The sequence below is a fragment of the Magnolia sinica genome, chromosome 4 (genome assembly GCF_029962835.1).
Source record: "Magnolia sinica isolate HGM2019 chromosome 4, MsV1, whole genome shotgun sequence".
Classification (NCBI taxonomy): Eukaryota; Viridiplantae; Streptophyta; class Magnoliopsida; order Magnoliales; family Magnoliaceae; genus Magnolia; species Magnolia sinica.
The window spans coordinates 39,538,200-39,554,579 of NC_080576.1; the positions used below are offsets into that span (position 1 = coordinate 39,538,200).

The 16,380-nt window shown below is 39.8% G+C and overlaps 1 protein-coding gene across 2 annotated transcripts in view; it reads right to left on the reverse strand.

Annotated features, from left to right (window-relative positions):
- Positions 1–16,380, reverse strand: part of LOC131243047 (uncharacterized ATP-dependent helicase C29A10.10c-like) — a 147,053-nt gene that overhangs the window by 2,787 nt on the left and 127,886 nt on the right. Inside the window, exons 12-13 of one of the 2 annotated variants that reach the window (XM_058242107.1) lie at positions 1,297–1,346; positions 744–894 (exon numbers count right to left, since the gene is read on the reverse strand). In XM_058242107.1, coding sequence (XP_058098090.1) covers positions 744–894; positions 1,297–1,346 — 201 coding nt within the window. The remainder of the gene's footprint in view (positions 1–743; positions 895–1,296; positions 1,347–16,380) is intronic. The other variant, XM_058242108.1, reaches the window with a different exon arrangement.

Consider the following 16,380-nt stretch of genomic DNA (forward strand, 5'->3'; position numbering starts at 1 on the left):
AGTTGGTATCTAGTAATGGGATTCAAGTGACCAGAAAGAAAATAATTAATTAATGATGGTGACGATGACGGTAGTGATGTTGTTGGTGGTGATGATGTCAACAACAACAACGATTACATTGATGATGATGACGACCGCCTCTGGGCAAGATTGCAACAGATCAAAGCTTGCGAGGTTCTCCAACCCCCAAAGCCCTTTGGACAATCTCATATAGTGATGCTTGGAGTAAAGACGAGCGAATAAAATTGTTGAAGAGAAAGAATGCCCTCCATATAGTCAAGGATCTTGGTGGTTATGGGTGTTTGACATAATACTCTGCAGTTGGGGAGAGTGACAGAATGCACATCAACATATATTAACTGGGAAATTAGAAATTAGACCAACCTAACTTAGACCAGATACAAACCAAACCATAGATATCTGAGTTTGGTCTGGATGCTCCACTGCAAACCTGAGAAAGACCTTACTTATTTGGTTTTTATTCGACCTACATATCTATGTATGAGATCCGGGGGTTGATATCTAGACCTGATCGAACTCCTCCCAACCTGACCTGACCTGATAGGCTCCAATCATCTTGTTTCAATGTGGACATGAAGGAAACAATTGACAATTTGCGAGCTACTTCCCAATGAATACTCTGATATATTTTCTAGTATTTGGCCATTTTGTATTGATTAAACTGAATATTTCACAATTGAACAAGCACAAATGAATTACACTATTAAACACCAGAAAATTACCTCCATTGGGCTTGTCTGCGTGACTACTTTCCCCGACAGCTTTTACTTTACTCTTCTTTTGGGAGTCGATACTAGTGCTAGTATCCATAGGTTGAGAATTACCGGTTGCTTTCAATGAACTAGCTTTCGACTCTGAACTTTCCTTAGATCTCTGTTGTCGCAATGTATAAAGGTATTGTTAAAGCCACGATAGAAACAAAGAGCCCCCAACAGAATTGAAATCATTGAACCAGCAAACACATGCGAAATGCAGCATTTGAAAGCACATACATTTGAAATTCATTTTATTAAAGCTTGCTTGCATGCCCTGAGTGTCTCTGTCATCCGTACTAATGAATGACAAGCATACGATAATATGAAAAATAAAATATATGTTACTGATTGCCTCGGTTGTCTTAGTACCTTATTCAAAATTTAAGGTAAAGTAGGGGCTTTAAGATTAAATGGAGTAGGCTTTCGTAATTTTCAGAACAGAGAAAACCTTTAGCTATGTTACTATCAGAAAACAATGCATAACTGAGCATATGAGCATAATCAATATGAGCCAACTAACCCTTGCAAAAGAACTAACTTCTTCAGAGTTGTGAACTCCAATTCCTGCACCTAAACAGCCAAAACAAACGTCTCAGAAACAGCAAGGCATGCAAAACATAAAATCACCATGCACAAATATATATATATATATATATATGGCAGTCAATTGGCTGGATTAGGACCCGGCCAAGCCAAACAAGCATGAGCTGACAGGCCAAGCCAATTCAATATCTGGGCGAACCAATGCAAGCTATGTATGTTAAAGAAAAAATTGCATTAAGATTCATGTTATTTAGTGCCAAAAATAAGAAAAGATGCAACAAGAGGCAAGTACAAGCACAAATGACTTTAGGACACAGATGCAATAATGGATACAAAAGTTGGCATCAGTGTTTTAAATAGTGGTAATCTCTTGCATAGCATTCAGCTCTTTATAGCGTGTAGCATAAATAGCGTAGCGTGAGATACACTATACTTCTATTTATTAATTTAAAATTATGAAAAAAAAAATAATAAATAATAAAAAGAAAAAAGAAGCAAAAAATATAAAAATACCTAAAAGATGATTCATTGTTGAAGTATAAGCATGTTCAAAAAAGTTATAAATTATTACTTATCAAAAGCCAATCCAGATATATAAAGTTATAAACCAATCAAATAATCATCATGTCAACAACATTCTAAGCAAACCACTTTAATTAATAGTCTAATTGAAACTACAAGTCACTTTCACAAGTATGAAAAAGAAATAAAAACTTGACAGATTAAAAACATAAAGTACAATACAAATCTCATCAATACAAAGAGGGATTTTCAAAAACCCTCTTTTGAAACTCTTTTTCCTTTACGTTTAGTTTTAAAGATTTTTTAATGTGTGAGTTTCACACCAACTTTAACAAAGGATCACCACCATTTTAAGTGAAAGTAAACAAAGAAAATGTTTGATTTTAACTTCACATTTTAAGTTTTTTATGATGTGAGTTTTACACCATTTTTTTAGAGATGAGTATTGGAGTAAACCGTCTCCTTATCACATCACAACGATGTAAACCTGAGCTACAACAAACTTGGATAAAACCTTAAGTATTAAAAATTTGGACTTAACACCACTGCTAATCCATGTGCTTTGCAGAAGCACGATAAACAAAGATAGAACAATATAAAAAAGTAGATAAACAAACCAAAAACGATCAACCACAGATCACACGATATTTTACATGGAAAAACCTTGCTAGAAAAAACCACGCCACAAAGCGAAAAAGATCTCAACTATAATAAAAACCTTAAAGTACACCACTCACCTTCTTCAATTATAGGATCGTCCAATCTCCCATTGCTATGCACTACCTTTGGAAAACCCTTCCCAAGCTGTTACAAACGTTGGAAACCCTCTTACATTGCAAACCATTGCCCTTAGAGAGAACGTTCGTCAAGTACAAGCTCTAATTCGAAATTAGGCTTAAATACCTTTACTTACGTAAAAATGCGCAAACCGTCGGTCACACCTTCGGTCGACTGAGCTTTCAACTGAGACTCTCAATTGACTAAAATAGCCCTCGGTTGACTGAGAACATCACAGCGAGGTTCGGTCGACCCAACGATTTTTCGGTCAACAATCTCCATCTTGACTTGTATTTTACCAAGTCTCCTCAAAGATCTCCCGTGTAACCTCTATCTTGAGTGTAGACCACTCCCTTCATTCTCCACTGGGAATGTAGATCCATCTGCACCCCTGTGCAAGGGTGCCTAATCTCATCAATGGCTAGTGAGATTGATCAAGCCCAAGTAATGCTTAAACCTCTCTGTAGTCACCAGCTTTGTCAACATGTCCGCGACATTCTCGTACGTAAGAATCTTCTGATATAGAATCTTTCGTAAAGTAATGATCTAACCTATCTTGTGGAACTTTACATCAATGTGCTTGGTTTGCGCTTGATACACCTGATTTATCACCAGATGGATAACATTACGACTATCACGATGCAATTGAATCACCTCCTGCTTCAACTCGAGTTCTCCTTTCAGACCTTTCAACCATAAGGATTCCTTTGATGCCTCTGTCGCAAATCGATTCAGAAGGATGACAACCCCAAGTGTAGGGTTGCGATGTAGTTTTAACTCGATGAGATTGAGATCAAATTCTCAGGGACTTATATTAGTACATTCTCAAAACATTTTAGAACTAGAACTAAAACTAGAATTAACTATGGAGTTTGAATTAGAATAAGCAATTATGAAAATCTAAGTAATGTTGAGAGAAAATCAATAAAATAAAACATTGAAGCGCCAAGGATCCACTTCTAGCCATTCTTAAGGCTTAATTTACTTGATTCAATTAGATAACACACTGGAATAAAAGTCTTATCCTATCCAGTCGGATAATAGAGTAGTTGATTCAAAATTCACAAACCAAAATAGTTTTGAACTTCAATTGATTCAGTTCCCACATGAAACACCAACTTATTGATCGTAAGGAATCCAAAGTATCTATCGTGCTCATATTCTAACAATAAATCCATGAATTTTATAGATCAATCCCTTGCAAAATAGATAAGCAGACAATCTTAGCATTCCTAAGCATCCAAAGTACCAAGAGTCGATAATGGATTAAAGTAAACTAGAACTTTATTTAAACTAAAACCAATGAATTGTTTATTATTCAAACTATAAAACTTGAATCAAAGTAAACTAGAACATTAAAAATAACTACAAGCTTCACCTCTTAGCCCTAGCTAAGAGATTTAGCCAACAATTATCATAGTTGAATTAAACTCAAACAAATACATGAAAAATAAATTAAAACCAAAAGATTGAAGAAGAAGAATAGCTCTGTAGACGCTTTGCCACCTCTTGCTCTCTCTCTCTCAAACCCTAATTCATGTTTTGAATAGCTTAGATCACCCCTTTAAATGGGAAAATTCAGCACCAACTTTGCACCAATTTCAATTTTTGGCACTTTTGTTACGCTTCGGTCACACTGATGATTATCTTTGGTGAGACCAAACATCACTTTGGTCACACCGAATGGTTGAGCCAAATATACTCTGAAAATCACTATTTGTTATTGGATTGTTGTTGGCACTTTCGATCGGACCGAACAGTCTGTTATTTCTATTATTTAACTGGATGAATTTCTAGACTTCACTTCATCTTTAACAATTTCTTGGATCTTGGATCTTTGGCACATGAATTCTTCAATATTGTCTTCCAAGTATCCAATCCTTTACTTGATCATTCTTTGAGCTTTAAATCATTACTTTAATTGCCATTTTTGTCTTAGCACTCCAAATCACATCGCATAGTAAAATGCACATATTTAGATCAACTTAGCACATTTATGTATATAAAACCAATGCATAATTATGGGTAAATATGTAATATTTCACATTCATTAGTCGCAACCATGTATTCCGCCTTAATTGTAGACAATGCTATTGTAGACTGTAGCGTAGATCCCTAACATACTGGTTCGCCTGCTAATGTGAAAAGATATCCTGTAGTGGACCTCCTATTTTCCAAATCACCTGCACAATCAGAATCCACGTAGCCAACAACTCCACCTGAAACTTTGTGTCCCCCGAATATGATTCTAGTGTCGATTGTGCCCCTGAGATACCAGAAAATCCACTTTACAACATTCCAATGCTCATTTCTTAGATTCGTTATATACTTGTTAACCACATTGACTGCTTGTGAGATATCCGGCCTCATACAAACTATTGTATACATCAAATTCACTACTAAACTAGCGTATGACATTTCTGAAATCTCTTTCTGTACTTGGACATGATCTATCTGACAACTTAAAGTGACTTTCTAGAGACGTGCTAACTAGCTTAGTACTTTCCATATAAAACCTCTCTAGTACCTTCTGCACATAAATCTTCTAAGAAAGCCACAAATTTTCATACTCTATCTCTACTTATCTCCATGCTTAGGATCTTCCTCGCAGTGCCTAGATCCTTCATGTCAAACTCTTTTCTTAACAGAGACTTAAGCAAGAGTATCTTATTCTTGTCCTTTGTAGCAATCAAAATATCATCTAAGTAAAGCATCAGTAGAATATAGGACCCATCCTCAAGTGCCGTGTAGCATATGCAACAATCATACTCGCACTTGTTATACCCAATTTCCACCATGCAGCAATCGAACAGCTTGTACCACTGCCTCGGAAATTGCTTAAGCTCATACAACAACTTCTTCAACCTACACACATGGTCTTCCTTACTAAGCTCCTTGAAACCTTCAAGCTACCTCATGTAAATGTCTTCCTCTAAGTTCCCATGAAGGAATGTCGTCTTCACATCGAGCTACTCCAATTCCAAATTGGATTCTGCTACCATCGCCAGTAGCACCCTAATTGAGATATGTTTCATGACGGGAGAGCAAAATTCATTGTAATCCACTTATTCCCTCTGCGAGTACCCCTTCGCTACAAGCCTTGCCTTATACTTTTCATCCTCATTTTCTATTAATGCTTTTTTCTTCTTGTAAACCCATTTGCACCCTATAGCTCATTAACCTCTAGGAAGTTCCACCAACTCCCATGTCTGATTCTTGTGCAAAGATTCCATCTCCTCCGCCATGACCAACATCCACCTGCCACCACCCTTTCCAGATTTTGCTTCTCGAAAGGTAGAGGGATCTCCACTCCCTATGAACAATGTAAAAGAAACCATCTCCTTGAAAATCATACCGAACAGGGGCTCTAATGGTTCTTTTCTCCCTGTTCCTGGCTATACTTTCCTGAGTATCATGCTGATTATTTTGCTCAATGTCTTGCTCCTACTAATTTTCACCTTCAGTTAGGGTTGTATACGAGCAGAGTTAGCTCGGTTAGCTCGCTTGACTTGACTCTAAAAAACTCAATTCGACTCTGTTCGAAACTAAGTTCAAGCTGAGTCGAGCTGATTTTTTGATCTCGAAAAAATTTTGAACCGAGTTCAAGCTTGCCCGAGCTCGACTCGACTTGGATCGAACCCAACTCAAATCGAACTCAGATCAAACCAGTTCGGTGACTCGGTTACTTTGATATTGTTGTTGCTCACCAAGTGTTTGATGAAATGACTCAACAAAGTGTGGCTAGTGGTAAGGAAGGTACGTGTATGAAACAAATACCCTTTTTTTCTTGATTTTTATGTTGCTTACAAAGTGTTTGATGAAATACTTGTAAAACCACTACTGTTGTTTTATTTTGAAGGTGCAATCCATGTGTTTGTGAAAATGTTGCATAGGTGAACTTGGCTCGAACTAGCCCAAGCTGCTGACCGAACCGAGCCGAGCTGGCCAATCAGGCTCGAGGACCGAGCTGAACCGAGTTCGAGCTGGGGTCAGCAAGTGGCCGAGCTGAGTCGAGCTGTGCCAAGCTCGATTCGGTTCGACTCATGTACACCTCTACCTTCAATCACCTATTTAACTGGCTCCACCTACACTGACAAACTCTCAGTCTCACCATGTGTATCTGATTGCCCTCCTACAGTGTCCTTGTTGGTCTTCAGCATTGACGCCTCATCGAAGATGACCTCTCTGCCAATAACCACATTTTATGAAATTGAATCCCAAAGCTTGTAGCTATTGACACCTTTTTCATACCCGACAAAGATGCACTTTGTAGACTTTGGATCCAACTACGACCTCTGTCCACTCTGCACGTGAACATACGCTGGACACCCGAAGATTCTTAATCCTGAGTAATCAACGTCCTTGCCTGTCCAAACTTCCTCTGCAACCTTGGAGTCTAGCACTGTAGATGATGACCGATTTACTATGTAGCATGCCATATTCACCGCTTCAGCCCAGAAGCTTTTAGGTAGTCCCGCATGCAACCACATACTTCTCGCCCTCTCTAACAAAGTTCTGTTCATCTTCTCTACCACTCCATTTGTTGGAGTTGAGAAGTGCCTTGTGATGCCTTGATCTTTGTAAAATTTCACAAATTTTGCCTCGTTGTACTCCGTACCATTGTTTGACTTGAGACACTTAACCTGGTTTGTTGCTCTATTTCTTCCTTCCATTACTTGAACTTAGCGAACGGCTTGGACTTTTGCTTCATGCAGTAGACACAAACCTTCCTCAAATAGTCATCTATGAAGGTCATGAAGTGTCATGCCCCTCCCTTAGATGGTATTGTCACTGGCCCCTAGACATTAAAATGAATACAACCGAGCACATCGCTGCTAGTGTGTGTAGTAATCTTGAACTTTACTCTACACTATTTTCCTATGATGCAATGCTCATAGAAATTGACCTTGCATGCCTTAACTCCCTTTAACAGTTTCTATTTGTGAAGTTTGTTGAGGGTCAAATATTGCATATCAGACCCAGTTATTGTATGGATTTACAATCATTGATACCGTTTAATAGCCTGATTTAATCGTGTTTGTGATGCAGAGTGTATTTACAAGCATGAACTAAAAAAGGGTGCTTAAACCATGGATTTAACGCTCTGATGACACCCAAGGCAAGGGATGGACTCCAGGAGACCAAGATCGATGGAATGACACACCAGGGATCCAAGGAAATCAAGTCATTCACGTTAAAGAGGCCCGATAATGGTGAAAAATGCAAGATCACATAGTTCTCGCCATCTGATTGGCTCAAAACTTCATACATGGCCTGAGGGCCATAAATTAACCGTACATATCAAATTTCAGCCCTCGGATCACTATAAAAGCGCCTCAACTGATAGATCAGCCCATAAACCATTAATTCTGGCCCGCCTGATATCTGGATATACTCCAATTTTGGTCTCAACCCATTAAATTAGATGGGAAACCAGATGGACGATTTGGATTTATCAAAAGAAGCAAGGTGGGTCCCACTTTACTCGTGTGTGTGCACAGCACACGTAGACCCGAGCCGCACCGAGCCAACAAACGCGGGTCAGCGCGTCTCCTTCCTAAATACGGCAATTGTCGTTTCACGCGGCAAAACGGACAGACGCTGTCCATTTTTGCGGACGTTAGTGGGCCCCACACATTGTCCCAGTGGACAATCCAAACCGTCCATCGTGTAGAGGGCCTCGACTACTACAAAACCTAGCTGAAAGTTTGGACCCATGCAAGCACACGTGTGCGATACAGAGGCCACAAACTGCCGGTCCTGCGACGTTCAAAACGATTTTTGAGGTGATTTCTTCTCTGGGCCGCGTCAATGGACGTTCAAAACCACCCATTCTTGACTGAAATTTTATCCTGAATCTAATGGACGGGGTGAATTTCCCTGAAAATACCTCTGTGGGGCCCACCGATCACGTCAGCGCCGGACGTGCAAAAGGCTACGCACATCCGCAAAATTGGATTTTTCAGGTAGTTGTGGCCCACCATCTTTAATCATATGGCGGATCTGAACCGTTCATCGTGTAGGCCAGCCAAAATACTTCCAAGAGACGCTGATTTTACAGAAATAATGTAAGGAACGCGAGAGTTATGAAGCCCCAAACTTGGCTGCGAAAAGGCTTTCGCTGCGCGTGCGATAGCTTCCCAAATTCGATTTCCACCACTCCAAAAGCTATAAAAAGAGTTCCAAACGTGGAGAAGAGGGTATGCTTGAATAGGGGACGTCAGATAGAGAGAGAGAGGCGGAGAGAGAAGTGTTTGGAATTTTTATGTATTTTTTTTTTATTTTTCTTCTTTTTCCTATGATTATGCTAGGCTAAGAGGTGAGGCTTGTGGGGTGATGGGAGCTTCTGCAGGTTTGATTTGAACTGAACTGATTGACTTTGTTTTGATTTAAGAAATTCTTTTAGTCATTAATGGTTTGTTGTGATTTAAATTACAGTAGATCTGTGATGGCTTGAATAATTCCTTTCCTTTTATTTTGATGTTTGGAAACCCTGTTGTTCGCCATCGTCTCATAGACATGGTTGGATGATGGAATCCTTCCTAACACTCATACATCTTTTAGTTGGTTATGGATTGGTCTAAGTTCTGTTGTTTACCTTGTCTCTTAGGCATGGATTTGTGATGGAATCATACCTAATTCATATACCTTTCATCTCTTGTAAACTATATCAAGTAAGTTCAGTATAATATCCATGAAGCAGGCATAAGATCTCCCTGATCTCTACAAGTGGATCCTCTGAATCCCTAGTTCCCTTTCTCTGAATTCTTTAAGTTTAGATTAATATTTCACCATTATTCCTCAAATCACAATTGGTTTAGATTTCATCCTAGCCTAGTTCTAGATCTGGTTATTTTCAGATAACGTACAGGTTTCAGTCCCTGTGGATTCGACCTCGGTCTTACCGAGTTTATTACTACATCACAACCCTGCACTTGGGGTGTGAACAAGTTTTTGGTGCCGTTTCCGGGGATTGACGGCTACGTTTCCTGAAGATAACTGGTTTTAGGATTAGTTTAAGATTAGGACTTTTCTGACTTTTAGGATTTATTTTAGAATTTTCTAATTCCAGGTTTTCCTTTAATTTTTAGAAATCTTCTATTTAATTAACTTTCTATTTTTAGATAGTTTTCCTTTTTTTTAGAAACTAACCCAACTTTCTTATTTTGTAGGATTCTGAGATAGGTTTCTAAATTGGTAATTTCTCTCTTCCTTACTATTTCTAGATTAGGATTCCTTTTTAGTAAGTTTCTAATTCTAACTCTTTTAGAATCTAATTTTGTTTCCTATTTTATTTTTAGAAATTTTCTATTTTAAGACTTTCTGTTTAGAAACTAACTTTTCTGTTTTGTAGGCTTATTAGAAATTTCTAAATTCGGTACACTCTTTCTAAATTTCTACTTTCTAATTTAGGAATTCTTCCTTGTTTCTTTTTATTTCTATATTTCTCTTCTTAGGAATTTTATAGGCTTGCTATTCTTAGAAACTAACTTGTTTTGTTCTATTTTGCAGGTTTCAATTTAAGGACTCCAATTTGGTAACTTCCTTCCAACCCTCTTTCTCTTTTTAGATTTTTTTCCCCTTATTAGGATTAGGTTTAGAATTTGATTGAGGGCCGCGAGTGTTTCATACCCAAGTGGGCTCGTGACAACACTCGACGTCTCTTGACTGAAGGAGGATTAGTTGAGGGGTTAACTGTCCATCGTAGGACTAGGCACCGCTCGAAATCCCCTGAGTTAATTGAGGATATGACTGAAAATCAACCTCTTCTACCCCAACCTAGGGTAGAAAATCTTCAGGATGAGAATGAGGTGCATCAAGCACCCCCGCCTCGTACCTTACGAGATTACTTAAAACTGGCGGGGGTGAGTACGCCCTCATGCATGGTTTTTCCTGAGAATGAAGGACACATGGATATCAAGCCAGGGGTGATCCAACTCCTCCCTAAATTTCATGGGCTTGAGTCAGAGAATCCTTACTTACATTTAAAAGAATTTGACGAGATCATAGCTACCTTATACTTTCTTAACGTATCTGATGACACGGTCAGGTTGAAACTCTTTCCCTTTTCTTTGAAAGAGAAAGCCAAGACATGGTTACATTCACTACGTCCTCGATCAATTGGCAGATGGAATGACATGACAAGGGAGTTCATTAAGAAGTTTTTCACATACCATAAGACGAACACCCTAAGAAAGTCGATCATGAACTTCGCCCAAAGGGAAGATGAAACATTCTTCCAATGTTGGAAGCGGTTCAAGGATCTTGTCAGTTCATGCCCACAACATGGTTTTGAAACATGGCGCATCACGAACTTTTTCTATGATGGACTGACATCTCCCATGTGCCAATTAGTCGAGACGATGTGTAATGGGGAGTTTATGAATAAAGGAGTCGATGAAGTGTAGGATTACTTTGATAAACTTGCTGAGAACACACAAACATGGGATATCTCCCCTAGACCTAGTACTACGTCTAGGCCGACTCACTCTAAGGAAAGGAGTGGAATGTATCTCCTGAGAGAAGACGATGATATTAATGCTAAGGTAGCTAATCTCACTAGGAAACTTGAGGCCATGGAATTTAAGAAGGATAAGGCTAAGGAAATTGTTTGTAGCATCTGTGGTTGCAACATTCATACTACTGAAAACTGTCTAACTATCTCTGCCTTTCAAGAGGTATTAAATGAGTAATCCAATGCTGTAAGCAATTACCAAAGACCTTTCAGTGGGCCCACCTCTAACACATGCAATCCTGGCTGGAGAAATCATCCCAACTTCAGTTGGAGGAATGAACAAACCGCTACACCTCAAGGTTACCTAAATCAAAATCCAACTCAAGAGAAACCTCAAGAGGATTCGGTTTTGAAACATTTTCAAAAGCAAGAGCTTTTCAATCAGGGTATGCTACAGGCCTTCCAAGACCTTACAAAAGCAATACAAGGACTTAAGACTAAAAAATACGATTGGGAACAAGGGGAGCTTCCCAGCTCAACCTCTTCCCAATCCTAAACCGCAATATGAAGTTAGCGACCCAAGCTCTTCAAATCAGATGGAGCAAGCTAAATCCATCACCACTCTTAGGAGTGGAAAGATCATTGACAAAACCATTCCGGTTAGGGCTGAAAAGCCTAAGGACCCGGAAGTGGATAAAGAAGATGGATCTAGCCATGCCCCACCAGAGTTAGAACCGGAACCTCAAGGAAAGCCGGTTGCTCCATTTCCCCAACGGTTGGTTGCACCAAAATCGCTCTCTAACTCTCAGGATATTGTAGAGGTGTTGAAACAAGTGAAGGTCAACATTCCACTACTTGATGCCGTGAAACAAATACCTTCATATGCCAAATTCCTGAAAGACTTATGTACGACTAAAAGACGGCAAAATATTCAAAAGAAAATCTTCCTGACTGAGAAAGTGAGTGCTATCCTAAAGCAAGATGTGCCGCAAAAATTCAAAGACCCCGGTAGCCCAACCATATCATGTGTAATTGGGGACCATCGAATTGATCACGCACTTCTTGACTTAGGAGCGAGCGTTAATCTTATCCCCTACTCAGTATATAAACAGTTGGGGTTAGGTGAATTAAAACCCACCTTAACCACACTACAACTTGCTGATCGCTCTGTTCGTATACCAAGAGGGATAATTGAGGATGTGTTGGTCCAGATTGATCGATTTTACTACCCAGTTGATTTCATCATCCTAGATACCAAACCCATCGATAACACAAGCACTCAGATTCCCGCCATTCTTGGTCGCCCATTCCTTGCCACTTCAAACGCAATTATCAATTGCAGGAATGGTGTCATGAGTATGTCTTTCGGGAATATGACATTAGAAATGAATATCTTTTTCAACACGGCTAGACGGATAGAGGAAGATGATGATATCTACGATATTAACATGATCGATACTTTCGTGGATGACAGGACACCCTTTACCTTATCCTCTGATCCTCTAGAAACGTGCCTGGCCCACTCCCATGAGTTTGATGATGACATAATTAGGGAGACGTGTGCCTTGCTTGATGCGGTACCGGTACTTGAAGTTAACCGGTGGAGGCCACAATTTGAAGAGTTACCCCAAACTGATGAAGTGCCTCTACCGTCTAACCTCAAGCCACCGAAGCTTGACCTAAAACCTTTGCCCTCTGATTTAAAATATGCATACTTAGGTCAAGATGAGACATACTCGGTGGTGATTTCTGCTCACCTTAAGAAAGAATAAGAGAGTATGCTCATATCTACTCTCTTGGAGCATAAGGGAGCCCTTGGATGGACAATCGCGGACCTCAAGGGAATCGACCCCTCGATTTGTACTCACCGCATATATCTTGAGGATAATGCGAAGACCGCTCGGCAACCACAACGTAAACTAAATCTAAACATGAAGGATGTGGTTAAGGCCGAGGTTCTTAAACTATTAGATGTGGGTATCATATACCCTATATCTAATAGTCAATGGGTGAGTCCAACTCAGGTGGTTCCTAAGAATTCCGATCACCATCGTAGCCAATGCCAATAATGAACTCGTGCCGACTAGAGTCACTACTGGTTGGAGGATGTGCATTGACTACAGAAAATTAAATACCGTCACGAGGAAAGACCACTTTCCTTTGCCCTTCATTGATCAGATCTTGGAAAGGTTAGCTGGTCATTCCTATTACAGTTTCCTTGACGGGTATTCGGGCTACAACCAGATAGAGATCACCCCTGAAGATCAAGAAAAGACTACGTTTACATGTCCCTACGGCACCTTTGCTTACCGAAGATGCCGTTTAGACTATGTAATGCTCCTGCCACCTTCCAGTGATGTATGATGAGCATATTTTCTGACATGGTGGGGCAATATTTAGAGGTCTTCATAGACGATTTCTCTGTCTTCAGTCCATCTTTCAGCGAGTGCTTGGAAAGTCTTAAATGCGTGCTGAAGAGATGTGCAGAAAAGAACTTGGTACTTAATTGGGAGAAGTGTCATTTCATGGTTCAGAAGGGAATTGTCCTTGGACACATTATTTCATCCAAAGGAATCGAGGTGGATAAGGCAAAGATCGATCTTATCTCTAACTTACCTCCACCCAAGAACATAAGGGACGTGTGATCCTTCTTAGGACACGCCGGGTTTTACAGAAGATTCATAAAGGACTTTAGTCTCATCTCTCGTCCTCTATGCAATCTACTTCAAAAGGATGCACCATACGAGTGGAGTGAACCATGTCAGGAAGCTTTCACTAAGCTTAAGGGCATATTGACTAGTACACCCATCATACAGCCACATGACTGGAGCATTCCTTTTGAACTTATGTGCGACGCGTCTGATTATGCTCTTGGGGCAGTTATAGGCCAGAGAAAAGATAAGAAACCCTACGTTATTCATTACGCAAGTAAGACTCTAAATCCTGCCCAAGTGAACTACTCGACTACGGAAAAGGAACTCTTAGCCGCAATGTTCGCCTTGGAAAAATTTAGGTCCTACTTGATTGGATCTAAGATCATTATTTACACTGATCACGCAGCGCTTAAGTATCTTCTGTCTAAGAATGATGCTAAGCCCCGCCTGATACGATGGATCTTCCTACTCCAGGAATTTGACCTAGAGATAAAAGATAAAAAGGGAGTAGAGAACGTAGTGGCTGACCATCTTTCTCGCCTTAATCCCTCTGATTCTCTTGAAACAACACATATCAATGACATGTTCCCCGATGAACAATTGTTCAGAGTCTCCCATTCACCTTGGTTCGCTGATATTGCTAATTATCTTGCCACAAGTTCCATACCGACACATTGGACTGCGCAAGATAAGAAGAAATTTTTCACCAAGGTACGTAACTTTTTCTGGGATGATCCGTATTTGTTTAAATATTGCCCAGACCAAATCCTGAGGAGATGTATGCTAGACGATGAGCATCAAAGTATCATCTCCTTTTGTCACTCACAGGCCTGTGGTGGTCACTTTTCTGCTAAAAAGACCACGGCCAAGATTTTGCAGTGTGGCTTTTACTGGCCCACTATGTTCAAGGACACTCACGAGTTTTGCAAAACTTGTGAGCGTTGTCAAAAATTGGGAGCATTGTCCTATCGAAATATGATGCCTTTGAACCCCATTCTTATCATCGAGGCATTTGATTGCTGGGGCATCGATTTCATGGGGCCATTCCCCCAATCTTTTGGGAATTTATATATTTTGCTTGCCGTAGACTATGTCACTAAATGAGTCGAAGCGATTCCATGTCGAACTAATGACCATCGCATAGTCATTAAATTCCTGAAAGAAAACATCCTTTCCCGATTTGGAACGCCTCAAGCTATCATTAGTGATGGGGGCTCACACTTTTGTAATAGACCATTTGAGAGTTTAATGAAGAAATACGGTATCTCTCATAAGGTGAGCACCCCATACCACCCACAGACAAGCGGGCAAGTTGAGATTTCCAATAGGGAGATGAAACACATTTTGGAAAAAACGGTTAACCCTGACCGTAAGGATTGGTCAATACGATTGACCGACGCCTTATGGGCGTACTGTACTGCTTTTAAAACCCCTATTGGAATGTCTCCCTTTAGACTTGTCTATGGGAAAGCTTGCCACTTGCCTGTGGAGTTGGAACATAGAGCCTACTGGGCGATCAAAAGTTTGAATTTCAATTTGGACAACGCTGGCTCGTTACGCAAACTTCAGTTAAATGAACTCGAAGAAATCCGGAACGACGCTTATGAGAACTCGAGAATTTACAAGGACAAGATGAAGGCGTTTTATGACCAACATATTTTACGAAAATCATTCACGTCAGGCCAGAAAGTCCTCTTGTATAACTCTCGATTACATCTCTTTCCGGATAAGCTTCGATCTCGTTGGACCGGCCCTTTTACTGTTATCACTGCTTACTCTCATGGGGCCGTCGAGATAAGAGACCCCGACAATGGCAAGGAGTTTAAAGTAAATGGACATCGCTTAAAGCCATTTGTCGAGAAATTTGATTCAGAGGACATGTCCATACCTCTGACTGATCCTGTTTACCAGGATTGATCTCCTAGTCTGATGGAGGTATAGGTAGGTTTCCTGTTTTCATAGGAATAGGATAGTTTCCTTTATTCTGTTTTAGGATAGATGGTGAACTTCGCGCTCCTGGGAGCCAACTCAGCTTTTCTTTCTATTTCATTTTCCTAGTTAGTTAGTTCAATGTTTGTGGGTAACATTGCTGCAAACCCTCACAAGACTACAACTCGTCCACTAAGGGCAACCTAGGGGTTTAAAGGCTTGTTGCATATGCTAAATGCAATCGAGAGCACCTGCGAAAGTGGTATAGGTAGGATCTGTTTTGTGATTTTATTTTTGCTTTTGTTGATTTCTCTCTTGTGCTGACTCGCTTTTACGTTGATATTTTTGAGAAAGCCTCTTGATTCTCTATCCAGGTACTATCTTTCCATCACTCCTCTTATATTTTTGTTGTCCCATGTGCATTGCATGCTTTTTTTTTACATTGAGGACAATGTAGATTTTAGGTTGGGGGTGGGAGATTAGGTTTCCTAATCAGCATTTTCTTGGTCTTGAAAAAAAAATTGTGAAATTTTTTTAATTTTTCTAGACTTTCTTGTGAATTCGAAGGGATTTTGCGGCCATCTAAGGCACTTGGAATTTCAAGATACGTGATGTTGGTAAATTAAGACACTTGGATTCAGTATCTGTTTGATTTCATAGTTAAGTTTGAATTGTTAATCCAAAATTAAAAGTTGTAAACATTGACTGAGTTATGATCTCACAG